General features: G+C 40.3%; 2 protein-coding genes across 5 annotated transcripts in view; one reads left to right on the top strand and one right to left on the bottom strand.

Annotated features, from left to right (window-relative positions):
- LOC121373881 (cysteine-rich secretory protein LCCL domain-containing 2-like) overlaps window positions 1-4,269 on the top strand; it is a 52,649-nt gene extending 48,380 nt beyond the window's left edge. For 3 of the 4 annotated variants that reach the window (XM_041500674.1, XM_041500673.1, XM_041500672.1), the window contains exons 4-6: window positions 68-180; window positions 2,346-2,437; window positions 3,222-4,269. In XM_041500674.1, the coding sequence (XP_041356608.1) occupies window positions 68-180; window positions 2,346-2,437; window positions 3,222-3,229 (213 nt within the window). In that variant the 3' untranslated portion in view covers window positions 3,230-4,269. Of the gene's footprint in view, window positions 1-67; window positions 181-535; window positions 1,123-2,345; window positions 2,438-3,221 lie in introns of those variants that run through there. The other variant, XM_041500675.1, reaches the window with a different exon arrangement.
- On the bottom strand, window positions 3,503-13,640 carry LOC121374389 (trissin receptor-like). The gene is made up of 2 exons (XM_041501490.1): window positions 13,451-13,640; window positions 3,503-6,240 (listed from the first exon to the last, which is right to left on the bottom strand). The coding sequence occupies exons 1-2, from the start codon at window positions 13,628-13,630 to the stop codon at window positions 5,044-5,046; spliced, it is 1,377 nt and encodes a 458-aa protein (XP_041357424.1). The 5' UTR covers window positions 13,631-13,640; the 3' UTR covers window positions 3,503-5,043.
- Between the last annotated feature and the right edge of the window lie 205 nt (window positions 13,641-13,845).

Raw genomic sequence — 13,845 nt, 5'->3', positions numbered from 1 at the left:
CTAATATCTAGTGATTTTCATTTACAAACCAGAGATTAAACATGTTGCGTTCTGTTTGATTTTGTAGATTGTGACAAGCGATGCCCAAGAAATCGGGTGCGCCGCCAAGTACTGTCCCATTATTCATATTCGCGGTCGGGAAAAGGATCATGCTTGGTTTCTGGCCTGTGTTTATGACAAGTAGGTGATGTTCACGATTGTGAGTGGTCCAGATAATGACGATTCAAATGTCCAAATACATCGATTTTATTCTAACGTCTTCTGTATAATAGTGTCATTCCGTGTTTAATTTTATAGTCAACGTGCACAAGGGTCGAGCTACATATAATAATAATATTATAATACTCTAACCACATCTATATTATTTCAACGTCTTATATAAAATACTCTAACCACATCTATATTATTCCAACGTCTTATATATAATAGTGCCATTCCGTGTTTAATATTAACGTTCATAATGCTAACTTTATACTTATTGTAGGCGACGAAATGTGTTTACTATTTTGTCTTTTAAATAGTTTCCTTTTTGTAGTGAATTTTAACAAGAACATTTAAAGACTTTCCACTGGCCAAGCTCAAGTCAGGACCAACAGGGAGGGCTGTGTGAGAAGGGAATGGCAGAGTTAGATGAAGGCGAGAAAACGGGTGTTGTTCCAACGATGGGAGCGAGAAAACGGGTGTTGTTCCAACGATGGGAGCGAGAAAACGGGTGTTGTTCCAACGATGGGAGCTTCATTGTTTCTTTTGTTTCTTTTTTTATTCTGTTGGTGCCACTTTTATCCCAGATATCTGCAGTGTTTCAGCTACTCATATACGAAGTTCATGACAAAGTGGAGATAGGAAAAATAACCATATGTCCGACGCCATATAATCGTAAATAAAATGTGTTGAGTGCGTCGTTAAATAAAACATTTTCTTGATGATCTAGGAGAGCTCGTGCTTGTTTGTTTTTCGTAATATATTTCTCAAAAATAGCACTTTGGCTATGACCACAAATACGACATTTACTATATCGGATCCAGTCATGACGTATTCTATAGTGCGATGACAGGTAATTATTTCCTTACTAAATAATATTCATATGCTTGGACCTTTCCTCTAGATACAGCACATATAGGTATGACATGTGATGCATGAGCTGTCTGATCATACATTGACGTAGCAATATCCCTAGTGTCGATGGTTACAGACATCAGTGGTAAGGAGTTGTCAGTATATACTGATAATGATGTATCTACTTCAGCCTGATGACACATTGTAGTGATGGAACATCTTCTCCTGTCAGACATTTTGTACAGCAGATGCTGATAAAGAATAAGATGAGTAGTACATTGCCCAGGACAAGTTTCATTAGTGATGCCTTCTTTCAAAAACTGCTGAATTTTCAGTTTGTTATTAACCAAGCATACAAGAGTTTTGAACTTCTTCGTGGAGAGACCACACGTCGTATTCATTAAATCACAACATGATTGAATGTGATAGTAACTGGTCTATGAGGCTATGGTAAAAGGTCTGCATTTAAGAAGTGCAGTGTGAGTATGGAAGGTCGAGCTTAACAATGCCACTATGGATCACCACTTCTCCACTAAATTAAAGAATGGCCTTAAACCATTTGTGTTTGGTGGCATGAAGAGCTCAAATATTGCAGCATCGATCCCGGGCTAAAATGTGGTATCAATAGAAGAACAAAAAGGACCAATGACTCTTTCGGATAACATTGCATGCATGCCAGTTACCTCACCTTCATTTAGCTCTGCCATTTCTTTACCACACAACCTTTTTTTGCTGTTGATCTTGACTGGAGCTTGATCAGTGGGAAATGCTATGCCATTTGCAACATTTGCCCAGTACTCTCATGAACCCTAACTGTGGAACATCCAGTACACAGACGGTAACACAAATGACAGCAAAACATCATATCTGATTTGTGCGAGCCCGATTATAATAATGATGCATGGATTTTTATTTAGTGAAACAGACTAGGTCTTGGTTATGACCAATCGTATATTACGAACTAGAAGAATAGTCACATTATTTGTGATTCTAACTTACGTATTAAGTGAGATATGGCGATTTGAAATTTTCAGTATGGTCGCAGGCGGCCATTATGGATTTGGCCCTCTTGTGGAGTTAGCCTGGAATTTTTGCAAGGTAGTTGGGGGCTAAATGTTTTTTAAAGGTCCCAAAGATTTGAAATCCACCCTCATATCAAACTTTGGTTTCCGAAAATTTGTCGTGGGCCGGGGCAGCCTCCATATGACTCCACTAAATTGGTCAAAATTGGGGCATCAACTTATGGCCTAATCCCTGTTAATTGGTCAACGTACGATTTTACTTTGCAGAAGGAGCGTGGCGGGCGAGCCTCCGTTCGAGAGGGGAGAGGCGTGCTCCGACTGCGATGCGAAGGACAAGTGCAAGCACGGCTTGTGTATTGGTGAGTTCTGGTCAGCCATAGCTGTTATCTCCACGCTATAAGTAATGCGAAATTAAAACACAAAGAGCATAAATATACAGGATTCAAACCCACGGTTCCAATTGCCATGGCATTTGACAGTCCGTGACGTTAGCCTCGCGACTATTAATCAATCCCACTACACACATTTCACAGTTGGTTTCAGGCTGCTTCGTGGATGCCTCTGGAACATTTCTAGCCCTGATGTAGAGTTAAATTATGGCAGCAACAATAGATGACAGCCTATTTTCTAACAGGTGCAAATTTCAACAATTTGATTTGATTTTCCCGGCTTCTTCAACCAATATCCATTACGAACTGTTGTTAAAACTATGTCAATGATGTAAGTCTTTATATTATTATTCAACTAGCGGCGATACGGATATGACAGCACCCCCCCCCCCCCCCACCCCCGCCCCCAAGATAATCGCCATTTAGCAATATGGCTGTCAACTGTCATTTTATGTTGCACTTTTATATATATTTTAACGTCATGGGCAAAATAGGTTTTCATGCTCACTTCAAACATTTTTGTCATGACCGTATGTAATTAAAGTTCAAGTATATCACCCCGGGGTACCTCTTCTTACATCGTCAGTGAATGCGTCCAGGGCAGATTCAACTGTTGCCCATTTTGAAAATTAGTGTCATTGTCCAGCATGCATTTGATATACTACTACTAATAAAATAATTGCTTCTTAAAGCATGTTGTTGTGCTTTATTGTTTTACAGTTTTACGGTGTCTGTGTCCTTTGCTTGTTTTCAGCTCCATGAAGAAGACCTATCACAAAAAGACATTCTGGAGTGATGTTGCCATCATGAACATTCAATACAACGAAAGGAGGAAAAACGTTTCTGGGCCTTAAAGTATTTTAAAGTAACAAAGATGATATAAAATAAACTATTTCAACAGTAGAGTCCCAGCTATGGGTTGAAAGTCCGCTGCTTTATAAAATCGATATATTTTAAAATCTATATATACATGTGTGTGTGTGTCTGTGTGTGTGTGTGTGTGTCTGTCTGTGTGTGTGTGTGTGTGTGTGTGTGTGTGTGTGTGTGTAATTATGTGTGTGTGTATAATTATGTGTGTGTGTGTGTGTGTGTGTGTGTGTATACTTATGTGTGTGTGTGTGTGTACTAATGTACTAAATGTACTAAAGAACCTATTCTGAAAAATAGATTATATCCTTCTTTGTTTTGTATTAAATACGATTTTTATTAGTTTACTAGTTAATTCGCTGTAATTGCAAATATTTAAGGGTGATATTGAATGTCAGTAATGTGAGATTGAATGTCAGTAATGTGAGATTGAATGTCAGTAATGTGAGTCTGATTGTCAGTAATGTGAGTCTGAATGTCAGTAACACAGTGAACTTCCTGACACTATGTACGGTAGTTCAGATTGCAGTCACTCTTCCCTGTTAGTGCTGATGTGGTCCCTTAGTTATTTCCATCAGTATACGAATATCATTTTGACCAACATGCTTTCAGTTTATGTAGTCAATAATGGTTTCTCACGTTTGACAATGTACTAAGCATCATATGGATATGTATTTATGACCGTGTAGAAAGGGTTGGAGTAATGGGTAATCGCTAATCAGTTTGTTAAAAAGTCATTCCATCATCGCTTTGAATGCGGACCGTAGCAGTAAACAACAAGACTGACTTCACAACACAACATTTAATACAATTATTATATTTGTATTAAATATTTACACATTGCCTTGTGTTAGAGAAAATCAGTTATTATGGACAACGAATGTTAAGGCTTTTTACATGTACATGATATGTCAATAAAGGTAAGTAAAATAAAATACTTTTTTCATGTGTAAATTTTTGTAATGGTATTTCGACACGTTTATGAATTGTTAGAACATAATTATGTCATCTTTCTTATGCAGTCAGTATTTGATGCCCGAAAATAATTACCAGTGGTATGTTCGGGGGGACGAACGCTCGCAAACAATTTGACTGATTTACAGGGTTATATTATCACATTTATTTAACAGGCGCAATGACGTTATCAGTCTAGCTAGCATTCGCCTTCTGACCAAGTTTGAGTTTAAAAACAATATATTCTTAAAGGTACTTCGCCCTCCAAACGAAGCTCTTTAATGAGAGGAATCAACTACACAAAAACCGCAATATATATAGCGATTACAAAACTTCCATTAGCATATTCAATATTTTTACAAGACCAATTCCAAAAGATGTTATAACAATATCGTGTGGGTGTACAACTGTTTCACTGTCAAGTGTTTCGTCTACATGTACACAAGTGAGCTGTTCTTCACAACGATATATGGTTACAACTTCGTCTGTAGGAGGACTCGCGTTATAGCACACGCCAGTACAGGCGCCAAAATCTTTCTACAGGTTCAATAAACAAACAGAAGTCTGAAAGTACACACGGACTTGCGTGGAATAATATTTAAAACAAAGAATTGTATTTCATACAAATATTGCTAAAAATATATTTTGATGGCGAAGTACCTTTAAAACTAAATACAGTCCGGTGTTATGAACCAACAAGAATAAGAAAAACATTCAAAAAGATAATTAGGCCATTATTTGTTTTGTTTGACCACTTATGTCACCGTATACCGTCCAAGATCGTTAGCCTTCTTTCTGCAAGAACACGTAAACGTGTCGAGGAAACTCTGTCGAAAGCTGCCCGAAAACAACCAGTAGAGGACTGGGTTCAAAGCACTGTTGACGAACAACATGAGAAAGGACACTGGCGGGAAGATACTAAGTTTGATTGTTGGAAACAGACTCCAGTAGGACATCAGCAGCCGGAGGTGGTTGGGCAGCACGCACACGGCGAACGAGAAGAGCACCGCGATCAGCAGTTTGATCACGTGACGCCGCGAGTCGACGGCCCGGCGGGAGCTGAGGTTGGCCTGGCGCGGCGGCCGCACGGCGATCCGGCTCCTGAAGCTGCAGCTGTTCTCGCTGTACATCGCCTCGCTGCACATCACCGACGCCAGCTCCTCCGCCGACCCCGCCTCGCCGTGCGCCAGCCGGGCGTTCCTCGACCAGGCCGAGGCGGAGCTGATGCTGAGGCGGGAGTTGTTGGGGATGCAGTACCGGACGCCCAGCGACGAGTTCCTCGTGGCGTTCAGGTTCGTCTCGCTCCGGCTCATGTCGTTCTCGTGGTCCACGCGACCGTTCGACTTTCGGCCGGCGTCGGCGTTGTTGCCGGACGACGAGCTCTCGTTCGTGAGTGCTGTGTGGACTGTGTACTTCTCGTCTGCCTCGCCGCTGCCTCGCCGGTCGTGGAACTTGGAACAGCAGCAGCAGCAGCAACAGCAGCAGCTGGAGGAGGAGTTTTTATCTGACAGCACCCCGTCGTGCGTCTGGATGTTCTTCGTGCTCGACCACAGCGTGACGGCTATTCGCGAGTACACGTACATGAGCACCGCCAGGGGGACCAGGTACCACACGACGAAGTTGGTCGTCACGAAGATGCGCATGGTCTCCGTCGACACGGTCGGGTAGCAGTACGACTTGACGCCCTCGGGGGTCGGGATGTCGGACGTGTCGAAGATGTAGAAGACGGGCACGTTGTAGCCGGAAGCCAGCACCCAGATGCACACCTGCGCTACCTGGAGACGCAGGGTGGTAAAGAGTTGTCTGGTGCGCAGCGGCTGCATGATGGCCACGTAGCGCTCCACGGCGATGACGACGAGGAACAGCACCGATGCCGTGTAGCTCATGCTCTGGACGAAGTAGTAGATCCGACACATCGCCTGCAAGTAGGGAAAACATATGGTAAACATATATATATTATTTTATGTATTTTAGCTACAGTGAAAATATAGAAGTCGTATTTACTTTTTTGTAAAAGTGCATGATTAAATTATCTCCCTTTGTCTCGGTTCTTCGTATTTAAATTTGATGATTACCAATGCATCTGATCGTATTTGAAAAATAAAAAACGTAATTTAAACAACTGTACCTATAAAAACGGGATACGAAGTGCAATTACGATAAAATATATAAAACAAATTGAATACGAAGCTAAATAATGATGACACAATGTAGTGTCATCGAGTGTAAGTGTAAGAATTTAACGGCGTTCGACTCGTTTTGTTTTTGTGGGAGTTTTTAAAAGATCGCTTTGTCAGGTATGTTTGCACCGCAGTATTGTTAAATAAATGTTAATAAAGATAAATTTTAATCAAATTTCTTTTTAAAAGTCTATGGTAAAGTAAATTTTCTGGCAAAGTTCCATAGGAAGAAATATATCATGACGTTACGTGTTTTCGATAGGATAAGTGAAAGATATTACCAAAGAGCGAAAGATATTGTCAAAAATTAGGAAATATGTATATAATAAATAGACCATTTCATGGTGTTTTTTCTGAATACGATTTTTATGTCAACTCGTGATGTGTGAAAACAATATTTTCATTCATTGCTTCGCAATTCGTGAAAATATGTTTTTCACACATCACTCGTTGACATAAAAATCGTATTAAAAAAACCCCATGAAATAGCCTCTATATATATCGTCATATTCAGACCTCGCAGTGTAAGGGGAGCTATCATTCGCGCTCTCCATCACTCTCCAGAGACTAGTTTAAAGAGAGTCATTTTTAGTTCCTCTCAGCTCGTGAAAAAAAACTACCAAAAAACCCAACAACAAACAAACAGTTAATTAATGAAATAAATACCAATGCTCAATATATTAATAACAAAAACAAAACAAAAACAGTGAACTAATGAATTAAATGTTCAATATAGTAATATCTAAGTTAGGGGATCAATTAAGCACTGTATATTCAACCCTGCAATTAACAAAATGTCCATGGCAAACAATGCTGTTGAACAAAAATCAATGTAGTCGAAGGCAAAAAAATAACGAGTTTGGTTTTATATATCCATTTTGTATAACATGGCTACTGCGCCACTTCCTTTAATGAAATAATATAAACCAATAGGGGATCTTATGTTTAATAAACAGCACAGTGAGTACCACGGTCTCTATTGCACTAATTGTATGGCAATTGTTGTAATAGGGAAAACACAATGTGTCCATTGATGGGGGATCGATCCTACGATCCAAGACTTAAAAATACACTTTAAGGATCATGTGTTATGGATACACCATCATGTTTTAATTAGGGTTATTAGGTACCATCAAGCATAGCTATTGCCCCAGCTTGTCAGATTGTGAGAAGAAACCCGCTACACCCATTCATATACTATTACTTCTGCCATAATTTATGAGCAAGGTATCTTGTTATGCAGATTTTAACCTACAGGACATTACATACCACGGTCTTTGGCATAAATTGTTGAGTAATGATTCTAACGAAAAAACAAAACAAACGGGGATCAATGCTACAAGCCTCTATACTTAGGCGAGCGCTTTTAACCCACCCCACTCCCACCCCCACCCCATTTTAAAGAAGACAACAGTAACGATAATCGGAACTAACTCCTGAACCTTTAACTTGTTACACTGAAAAGAGGCAAGTCGTTTATTAATTTAAAGTTGCAAAGATGCAGAAAACAGCAGATTAGTTTCGATTAGATGGACAGGCGTGACTGAACAACAATACACTGAACAACAATAGTAACGCAATTATTAATTTCTTTTCTTTAAGTTGTTGTTCGCTATACTTCATATTAACTTTATAAATAATTTGTGTTATTTAGATAATATTTACAGAAAAACAGCCAATTCAAAACATTCAGTCACTCTCGATGCCGACGGAACATCAAATACTTGTTCTGGGCTGTAAGATTTGTACGTCGGTATATTATATTTCCTATCGGTGTATCCTACAAATTTCTACATTTTATTATTCTCTTGGACTTGTAGATGGAGATCCATTGTGTATGTAAGATTCTTTTTAAAGGGACTATCCTGTTTTTTCGGCGACAGTTAAGATGATGTCGACCAACAGATACTTTTTAACGTCTGTAATTAAATATATTTTTGCTAATTAAAATATTACTGGCTGTATATTAAATGTGTTTCTGATCTTCCTAGTGTTTGTACTAGGTTAAATTTCTTTTTATTTCATAATATATATTGTTGTACGTACGAAACTATTTGGAGACTAAATCCAGTTTGAGCTACTTATAGATGACCAAAAACACTCTAAATATACAGACACTGATATTCTAAACAAGCAACTCTATTTCATGTGTAATTTTACTCGTTGAAAATTATTTTATTTCAGACACATCTTACTTATGCAGCAAACTCGGGATAGTCCCTTTAAAACTCGAGAAATAATCATATCAAACTTCACGAGCAGACGACATTCTTCATTATAGGTTTATTAGTGCTATTTTAATTACCGTATATCTTGACCGATGTTTTTACAAATTGCATAAACAAAAATTAACATCTTTATTTTATTTCCAACACAGACTTCTTTTTTACGTCAAGCCAAACTGGAATTATTGACCAAATTTTTTTTTTAATATTTGCCAGTATGATGTATAGACCAAAAGTGAAAATAAGCCTATGTTGGACACCAAACAGTCGTTAGTTTATCATGTGATTATGTGTCATTAAACACATATCCATTTTCTCTTCCTTGTTTATAACCTGTAAGACGATATCCGCATTGTTGTTTTGACGTGTAATTATAGTTGTTAATTTCCTAAACATGGAAGGTTAACACTGGTGATGTCCTCTATATATATATATATACCTTTCAGTGTCTCTCAACATATGGGGTGGGGGTTTTTCGAAAATCGATAGCCATTTCATCCACATACAATTCTCTGCCAAAGATATTAATGAATTTTACAGACTTCCGCCATTAACAGCATTAATAGGACACGATAACGCCAACACCCATTGGAAACATGTCAAGAGTTATATCCCTTATGAGGCGGCCAACAACCAGATTGAACTACATGTCGATGTCGGTGTCAAAGCATACAAGTCTTAACACCCAGGCAAAACGTAATTAGTGTTGGAAACGTGGAGGATTTATGATTACTTTCAAAACAGAATTAGATCTGAAGAACATAGCTATTGATTTATCTCATTCCACGAGCAACAGAATGTCTTACTGAGGCTACATACTCTTTCAGTACTCGCTGTGAATTAAGAGCCGTCTTCACAAAAGTTCTAAAACACATCATGGTTAAACAAAAAAAGTCGGTTTCTGGTCAGACTAATTTCCAGAATTGATCTGTCTTTTCCTCTTTTTTTTTTTTTAAAGCATTGATATATACTCTTCAAAAAAAGAAACGCAAAAGGGTACAAATGGGTTATAACTCCGATTTTATGTTTCCTACCGGTTCATGCTTTGTGAATATAAGGTCATTGCATGTCCCAAACACATTCCCACGGTTACATTCGATAAAACGCAGCTACTGTACAATAAAGTTCCAAAATGTGAATATTCGCAAAAACGCAGCCACGTGCAAATCATGTCACCACTGCACGTGCGTTGTCTGCACGTGCAACATGAACACCGACAGTATAAAAGTGCAGGGTGTTCGCTTGCCTGGTCTCTGTATCTGGCCGACAGTTGACAATCCAGGACATGCCACGTCTCAGTGAACCGCAGAGAAACAATGCCATCGGCCGACTAGACGCAGGCGAATCCAGAACGGCCGTTGCCAGGGCATTCCATGTGTCCCCAAGCACCATCTCCAGACTGTGGGACCGTTACCAGCAACATGGATCAACACGTGACCTCCCTAGATCCGGTCGACCACGGGTCACTACCCCCGGGCAGGACCGCTACATCCGGGTACGCCACCTTCGGGAACGATTGACTACTGCCACCTCCACAGCCGCAGCAATACCAGGTTTGCGCAGGATATCCGACCAGACCGTACGGAACCGCCTACGTGAGGTAGGAATTCGTGCCAGACGTCCAGTTCGAGGTGTCATCTTAACACCACAACACCGTCGACTCCGACTGCAGTGGTGCCAGATTCATCGACAATGGCCTCAACTGCGATGGAGACAGGTGTGGTTCAGTGACGAGTCCCGATTTCTGCTCCGACGTCATGATGGAAGATGTCGCGTGTATAGGCGTCGTGGTGAACGTTATGCGGCAAACTGCGTACAGGAAGTGGACAGATTCGGCGGGGGTAGTGTCATGGTGTGGGCAGCCATCTCACACACTGGCAGAACTGACCTGGTCCACGTGCAGGGCAACCTGAATGCACAGGGCTACATTGACCAGATCCTCCGGCCACACATCGTTCCAGTTATGGCCAACGCCAACGCAGTGTTCCAACATGACAACGCCAGGCCTCACACAGCACGTCTCACAACGGCTTTCCTACAGAACAACAACATTAATGTCCTTCCTTGGCCATCGATATCACCGGATTTGAACCCAATTGAGCATCTATGGGATGAGTTGGACCGACGCCTCCGACAGCGACAACCACAGCCCCAGACCCTGCCCGAGCTGGCAGCAGCCTTGCAGGCCGAGTGGGCCACCATCCCCCGGGACGTCATCCGTACTCTGGTTGCTTCAATGGGCAGGCGGTGCCAGGCAGTTGTCAACACACGCGGAGGCCACACCCGGTATTGACTCCAGATGACCTTGACCTTGGTGGTGTGTCCTATCACTTACTCACAATGGACTAGAGTGAATTGTGAACAATCCTGCAACATTTGGTAATTATCGGACTCGCCATTCAATAATGAAATCAATTCTCCAAATGTTACGACAATGTGGTTTTGCGTTTCTTCTTTTGAAGAGTATATAAAGATGGGTATATTTTATACTGAAATAAGGGGAATAATCAAAATCAAAATCAGAACGCACGTACTAGTTCATGCACGATGGCATTTTGGCTCCAAATACAGCAAAAAAATCCCGGCAAAAATCTACGTCATACCGGAGGAAATAAATTTTTTTAAATGTTAATGCGTCAGTGTTAAAATCGACGTGTGCGTTGACCAGAGACCAGAAATGTAATTTGTTTAGCTTACAAAATTACCGCAATTATTAAACCGACTATATTCCGTGATATTGTCGTGTAGGATGTTCAGTGTCATGTTATAAACTATCAATCATTTGAAGAATAAAACGTCACGTTTTCCGATACCCTGTCATTAATAGTTAAAGTTTGTTTTGTTTAACGACACCACTAGAACACATTGATTATTTAATTAATCATCGGTTATTTGATGTAAAACATTTAGTAATTATGACACGTTGACATCAGAGAAAACCCGCTACATTTTTCCATTAGCAGAAATTGATCTTTTATAATTGCATTTTCCCATAGATAAGAAGCACATACCACGGCCTTTGACCAGTTGTGGTGTACTGATTGGAATGCGAAAAAAAACTTTCGATTTGACTACTGTTGTAGTCAGGTCCGGATCCAGGAAATATGTTTTGGATGAGGGGGTCTAATGAAGAAATGCGCATGGGCAACCCAGGGACTGTTTTTAACAGCAGAAAAAGAGGCACTTGAATACATTTGGGTGGGGGGGGGGGGGGGGGGCGGATCCCCGTGGTACGCCTTTTGACTCGCCTCTGTTGTTTGTTATATTCCAGTTGTTGTCAGTGTATTTTCTTCATGGACTGCATTTGGTTTTCTGTCCTGCATGCATGTATACGTATATTTTTATTACCCATTTAATCTTATTACTGTAATAAAAACAGGACGTGAATTACGTTATTTTTGTGTGTGTGTGTGTGGGGGGGGGGGGGGGGGGGGTGGATCCTCTTTTGGTATACTCTTCCCATAATCGTCCGTGATCTAAGACCAATTAAAATGGTTGAGCACCACACCCACTGTCATAAGCGTACGAGACAGGGGGTCAAAACCTCTAATACGGACGAACATTATACAAATATTCGGGCCACTTGTGAAACTTAATACCTTTTTAAAATGTATTTCTTTCATTCCACTCGCACTTTGTTGTAATCCATGTAAAAATGCGTAGTGATTCGTTTGCAACCCTATATAGCCCTTTGGTAGTAGTGCTAATATGAATAAATGTCGTTATCCAGATTCGGGCATTTTCGTTTAATTCAGGCAAAAGCCAGTTGCCACCCACCCGCGTTACAGAAATGGGAGATCGTACGCCTATACCCACTACACAGTTGGTTTGTCACTTTAGGCTGCGTGTATAATGTATCTGGAAGATTCCTAGCCCTGATCAATCTAGATGAGTTCCAGAGGTATCCCCCAAGCAGCCTGCAGTGACAAACCAACTGTGTAGTGGGTGTTTTGCTGAACCACTGTCTAGAACTGGCTCCTGGACTATAATAACAGTTCGTCACGCGCTATGATAAGTAATAGCACATTTAAATTTACGTAGATTAAGTGACATACATTAGTTTTTAAACACTGTGTCGTATTTTCACTATTAGAGCCGTTTTTTATTATTTAAATTAAATGTTACTGATATTTTATTGTTTTTATATACATCCTGGTGTTTTTAATATCCCAAAGTACATTTTCATAATTCTAAAAACGCACATACCTACGAGAAGTAACGGTTATTGAGACGAGCTCTAGTCTATTTGTAGGTCGTATTTCCCCGTTTCAACGTCACGGACTATCGTTTCACTATATTGTAACTTATCCAGATGTGTAGATTAACCAAACTTAGTTATTAAAGCTTGTTTTAATTAACGACACCACCAGAGCACATTGATTTGTTAATCATCGCCTATTGGATGTCAAACATTTTCCATTAGTTGCAAATGATTTTTTTTTTTCATATGCACCATCCTACAGGCATACTAGCGCATATCATGGACTTTGATATAACATTCGTGATGCACTGGCAGGAAAGAGAAATAATCCAATGGGGCCACCGACAGAGATCGGTCCTAGGCCGACTGCGCATCAAGCGAACGCGTTACCACTGGGCTATGGCCCCAACCAAAGTTAGTATCGATTCTCAGGGGTTGAAATTCGGGTCTGTGACTTTAATAACACTAAGCCTGAAAACCGACTGACTTGGAGTTTAGTCATATGTTGTATCCTTACCAGAACACGGTATAGTTGTGTCTATGTCTGCGTACTTACATTGCCAAGAATCCAGCGAAGAGTGAGGAACGAGAACAGGTTGGGAATCACACAGAAGATGCCCACAGCAAAGTCGGCCACAGCCAAGTTGGCCAAGAAAAAGTTTGTTCTTGTGCGCATGCGCTTATTCTTGATTATGACCAAAAGCACCACCAAATTTCCTGAAAGTAGAAAGGGCATGTTGACATGGACGATTATAGATGTCACATTCATATTTCATATTTTATAGTCAGCTGTATGATCACGAATCATTAACATTCACCTTCTTTGAAGCTCTTCCTGAAATAGTTATAAGGGGCTGGGAATGTATAAACGAACGAACGAACGAACGAACGAACGAACGAAAGAAAGAATGAATGAATGAATGAATGAATGAATGAATGAATGAATGAATG

The sequence above is a fragment of the Gigantopelta aegis genome, chromosome 6 (assembly GCF_016097555.1).
Source record: "Gigantopelta aegis isolate Gae_Host chromosome 6, Gae_host_genome, whole genome shotgun sequence".
Taxonomy (NCBI): domain Eukaryota; kingdom Metazoa; phylum Mollusca; class Gastropoda; order Neomphalida; family Peltospiridae; genus Gigantopelta; species Gigantopelta aegis.
This window is presented reverse-complemented; position numbering and strand designations above follow the sequence as displayed.

Coding starts and splice junctions, on each gene's coding strand:
- LOC121374389 (XM_041501490.1), bottom strand. CDS start 13,630: ATGCCCTTTCTACTTTCAGGAAATTTGGTGGTGCTTTTGGTCATAATC. Junction 6,241..13,450: donor TTCGCTGGATTCTTGGCAAT/GTAAGTACGCAG, acceptor TAAAATAATATA/TATATGTTTACCATATGTTT.